The sequence below is a fragment of the Coregonus clupeaformis genome, chromosome 8, assembly GCF_020615455.1.
Source record: "Coregonus clupeaformis isolate EN_2021a chromosome 8, ASM2061545v1, whole genome shotgun sequence".
Taxonomy (NCBI): Eukaryota; Metazoa; Chordata; class Actinopteri; order Salmoniformes; family Salmonidae; genus Coregonus; species Coregonus clupeaformis.
This window is the reverse complement of record NC_059199.1, coordinates 8,724,869-8,729,191: the sequence shown is the minus strand read 5'-3', so window position 1 is coordinate 8,729,191 and position 4,323 is coordinate 8,724,869. Positions and strand designations below refer to the sequence as shown.

General features: G+C 45.5%; 1 protein-coding gene across 1 annotated transcript in view; it reads right to left on the bottom strand.

Annotated features, from left to right (window-relative positions):
* The window catches only part of LOC121571065 (toll-like receptor 2), a 14,328-nt gene extending 13,892 nt beyond the window's left edge, over positions 1 to 436 (bottom strand). Inside the window, 1 exon segment of the mRNA XM_045221777.1 lies at positions 304 to 436. Within this exon segment, the coding sequence (XP_045077712.1) occupies positions 304 to 354 (51 nt within the window). The 5' untranslated portion in view covers positions 355 to 436.
* Between the last annotated feature and the right edge of the window lie 3,887 nt (positions 437 to 4,323).

The window sequence follows — 4,323 nt, the reverse complement described above, 5'->3', positions numbered from 1 at the left end:
ATGTAGGATCTTCATTTGATCATCTTGTTGTTGCAGGAATTGTCCTGCACAGTAGGAAATGCAAACGTGTAGTGTATTCGAGGTTTAAAAGGGCTTCTAAAGTTAGTAATTTCCACTTTAAATTTCAGACTTGATTTGCCCTAACTAAAAATGTGTCACCTGGTACAACAAATGTCCATTAATTATAATCCACACAATAATTCATTCACATTTGCTGTTGCTGCGTGATTATTTTCCTGCTGTGAGAAACTAGTCAAATTAAGATCCTGCATCTGTACAGCAGGTTCAGTGTACATGGCAAACCTTCAGGAAGTGAATGATGGCCTCGTCCGTCATGGTTGCGTTCTGGAACATTATGGACCGCACCCGTCTCTGGTTGATCTCATTGAACGGTGCAACGGAGATCTTCCCGGTCAGCAGGATGTCAGTGACTACCAGAGATGTTTCTGGGCTGGAGACGTCACGGAGGATAGAGGAGACGAGTGCCAGGTCGTGTTGGAACGGTCCTCGGAGACGCAGGGTCACAACCCCTAGAGGCCAAAGGTCACCCAGGCTTCCAGGGTCGTACCTAATAATGAGGACCACAGTGGAAGTAATTCTCCTGACTTTATTGTGTTGTTTTAATCCATTCATTCATTCCTTCCTTCCTTCTTCCTTCCTTCCTTCTTCCTTCCTTCCTTAATTTCATTACTTGTTTGTTCATCCATCCATCCATCCATCCATCCATCCATCCATCCATCCATCCATCCATCAATCCACCCCTCCATCTATTCGTCCACCCATCCATCCATCCATCCATCCATCCATCCATTCGTCCACCCATCCATCCATCCATCCATCCATCCACCCATTCATCCATCCATCAATCCACCCCTCCATCCATTCGTCCACCCATCCATCCATCCATCCACCCATCCATCAATCCACCCCTCCATCCATTCGCCCATCCATCCATCTATTCGTCCAACCATCCATCCATCAATCAATTTTCAATCAATCAATTTTATTTTATATAGCCCTTCTTACATCAGCTAATATCTCGAAGTGCTGTACAGAAACCCAGCCTAAAACCCCAAACAGCTAGTAATGCAGGTGTAGAAGCACGGTGGCTAGGAAAAACTCCCTAGAAAGGCCAAAACCTAGGAAGAAACCTAGAGAGGAACCAGGCTATGAGGGGTGGCCAGTCCTCTTCTGGCTGTGCCGGGTGGAGATTATAACAGAACCATGCCAAGATGTTCAAAAATGTTCATAAGTGACAAGCATGGTCAAATAATAATCAGAATAAATCTCAGTTGGCTTTTCATAGCCGATCATTAAGAGTTGAAAACAGCAGGTCTGGGACAGGTAGGGGTTCCATAACCGCAGGCAGAACAGTTGAAACTGGAATAGCAGCAAGGCCAGGCGGACTGGGGACAGCAAGGAGTCACCACGGCCGGTAGTCTCGACGCATGGTCCTAGGGCTCAGGTCTCTCAGTTGGCTTTTCATAGCCGATCATTAAGAGTTGAAAACAGCAGGTCTGGGACAGGTAGGGGTTTCGTAACCGCAGGCAGAACAGTTGAAACTGGAATAGCAGCAAGGCCAGGCGGACTGGGGACAGCAAGGTGTCAGCATGCCCGGTAGTCCTGACGTATGGTCCTAGGGCTCAGGTTCTCAGAGAGAAAGAGAGAACGAGAGAATTAGAGAGAGCATACTTAAATTCACACAGGACACTGGATAAGACAGGAGAAGTACTCCAGGTATAACCAACTAACCCCAGCCACCCGACACATAAACTACTGCAGCATAAATACTGGAGGCTGAGACATGAGCGGTCCGAGACACTGTGGCCCCATCCGAAGAAACCCCGGACAGGGCCAAACAGGAAGGATATAACCCCACCCACTCTGCCAAAGCACAGCCCCCGCACCACCAGAGGGATATCCTCAACCACCAACTTACAATCCTGAGACAAGGCCGAGTATAGCCCACAGAGGTCTCCACCACAGCACAAACCAGCGCCAACCCAGACAGGAAGATCACGTCAGTAACTCAACCCACTCAAGTGACGCATGAAAGAGCACCAGCAAGCCAGTGACTCAGCCCCTGTAACAGGGTTAGAGGCAGAGAACCCCAGTGGAGAGAGGGGAACCGGCCTGGCAGAGACAGCAAGGGCTGTTCGTTGCTCCAGAGCCTTTCCGTTCACCTTCACACTCCTGGGCCAGACTACACTCAATCATATGACCTACTGAAGAGATAAGTCTTCAGTAAAGACTTAAAGGTTGAGACCGAGTCTGCGTCTCTCACATGGGTAGGCAAACTGTTCCATAAAAATGGAGATCTATAGGAGAAAGCCCTGCCTCCCGCTGTTTGCTTAGAAATTCTAGGGACAATTAGGAGGCTCATGCCTTGTGACCGTAGCGTACGTATTGGTATGTACGGCAGGACCAACTCGGAAAGATAGGTAGGAGCAAGCCCATGTAACGCTTTATAGGTTAACAGTAAAACCTTGAAATCAGCCCTTGCCTTAACAGGAAGCCAGTGTAGGGAAGCTAGCACTGGAGTAATATGATCAAATTTCTTGGTTCTAGTCAGGATTCTAGCAGCCGTATTTAGCACTAACTGAAGTTTATTTAGTGCTTTATCCGGGTAGCCGGAAAGTAGAGCATTGCAGTAGTCTAACCTAGAAGTAACAAATGCATGGATTAATTTTTCTGCATCATTTTTGGACAGAAAATTTCTGATTTTTGCAATGTTACGTAGATGGAAAAAAGCTGTCCTTGAAACAGTCTTGATATGTTCGCAAAAGAGAGATCAGGGTCAAGAGTAACGCCGAGGTCCTTCACAGTTTTATTTGAGACGACTTTACAACCATCAAGATGAATTGTCAGATTTAACAGAAGATCTCTTTGTTTCTTGGGACCTAGAACAAGCATCTCTGTTTTGTCCGAGTTTAAAAGTAGAAAGTTTTCAGCCATCCACTTCCTTATGTCTGAAACACAGGCTTCTAGCGAGGGCAATTTTGGGGCTTCACCATGTTTCATTGAAATGTACAGCTGTGTGTCATCCGCATAGCAGTGAAAGTTAACATTATGTTTTCGAATAACATCCCCAAGAGGTAAAATATATAGTGAAAACAATAGTGGTCCTAAAACGGAACCTTGAGGAACACCGAAATGTACAGTTGATTTGTCGGAGGACAGACCATTCACAGAGACAAACTGATATCTTTCCGACAGGTAAGATCTAAACCAGGCCAGAACTTGTCCGTGTAGACCAATTTGGGTTTCCAGTCTCTCCAAAAGAATGTGGTGATCGATAGTGTCAAAGGCAGCACTAAGGTCTAGTAACACGAGGACAGATGCAGAGCCTCGGTCTGACGCCATTAAAAGGTCATTTACCACCTTCACAAGTGCAGTCTCAGTGCTATGATGGGGTCTAAAACCAGACTGAAGCATTTCGTATACATTGTTTGTCTTCAGAAAAGCAGTGAGTTGCTGCGCAACAGCTTTTTCTAAAATTTTTGAGAGGAATGGAAGATTCGATATAGGCCGATAGTTTTTTATATTTTCCGGGTCAAGGTTTGGCTTTTTCAAGAGAGGCTTTATCACTGCCACTTTTAGTGAGTTTGGTACACATCCGGTGGATAGAGAGCTGTTTATTATGTTCAACATAGGAGGGCCAAGCACAGGAAGCAGCTCCTTCAGCAGTTTAGTAGGAATAGGATCCAGTATGCAGCTTGAAGGTTTAGAGGCCATGATTATTTTCATCATTGTGTCAAGAGATATAGTACTAAAACACTTAAGTGTCTCTCCCGATCCCAGGCCCTCGCAGAGCTGTGCAGATCCAGGACAGCTAAGCCCTGGAGGAATACGCAGATTCAAAGAGGAGTCCGTAATTTGCTTTCTAATGGTCATGATCTTTTCCTCAAAGAAGTTCATGAATTTATTACTGCTGAAGTGAAAGCCATCCTCTCTTGGGAATGCTGCTTTTTAGTTAGCTTTGCAACAGTATCAAAAATAAATGTTGGATTGTTCTTATTTTCCTCGATTAAGTTGGAAAAGTAGGATGATCGAGCAGCAGTGAGGGCTCTTCGGTACTGCACGGTACTGTCTTTCCAAGCTAGTCGGAAGACTTCCAGTTTGGTGTGGCGCCATTTCCGTTCCAATTTCCTGGAAGCTTGCTTCAAAGCTCGGGTATTTTCTGTATACCAGGGAGCTAGTTTCTTATGACAAATGTTTTTTGTTTTTAGGGGTGCAACTGCATCTAGGTATTGCGCAAGGTTAAATTGAGTTCCTCAGTTAAGTGGTTAACTGATTTTTTGTCCTCTGACGTCCTTGGGTAGG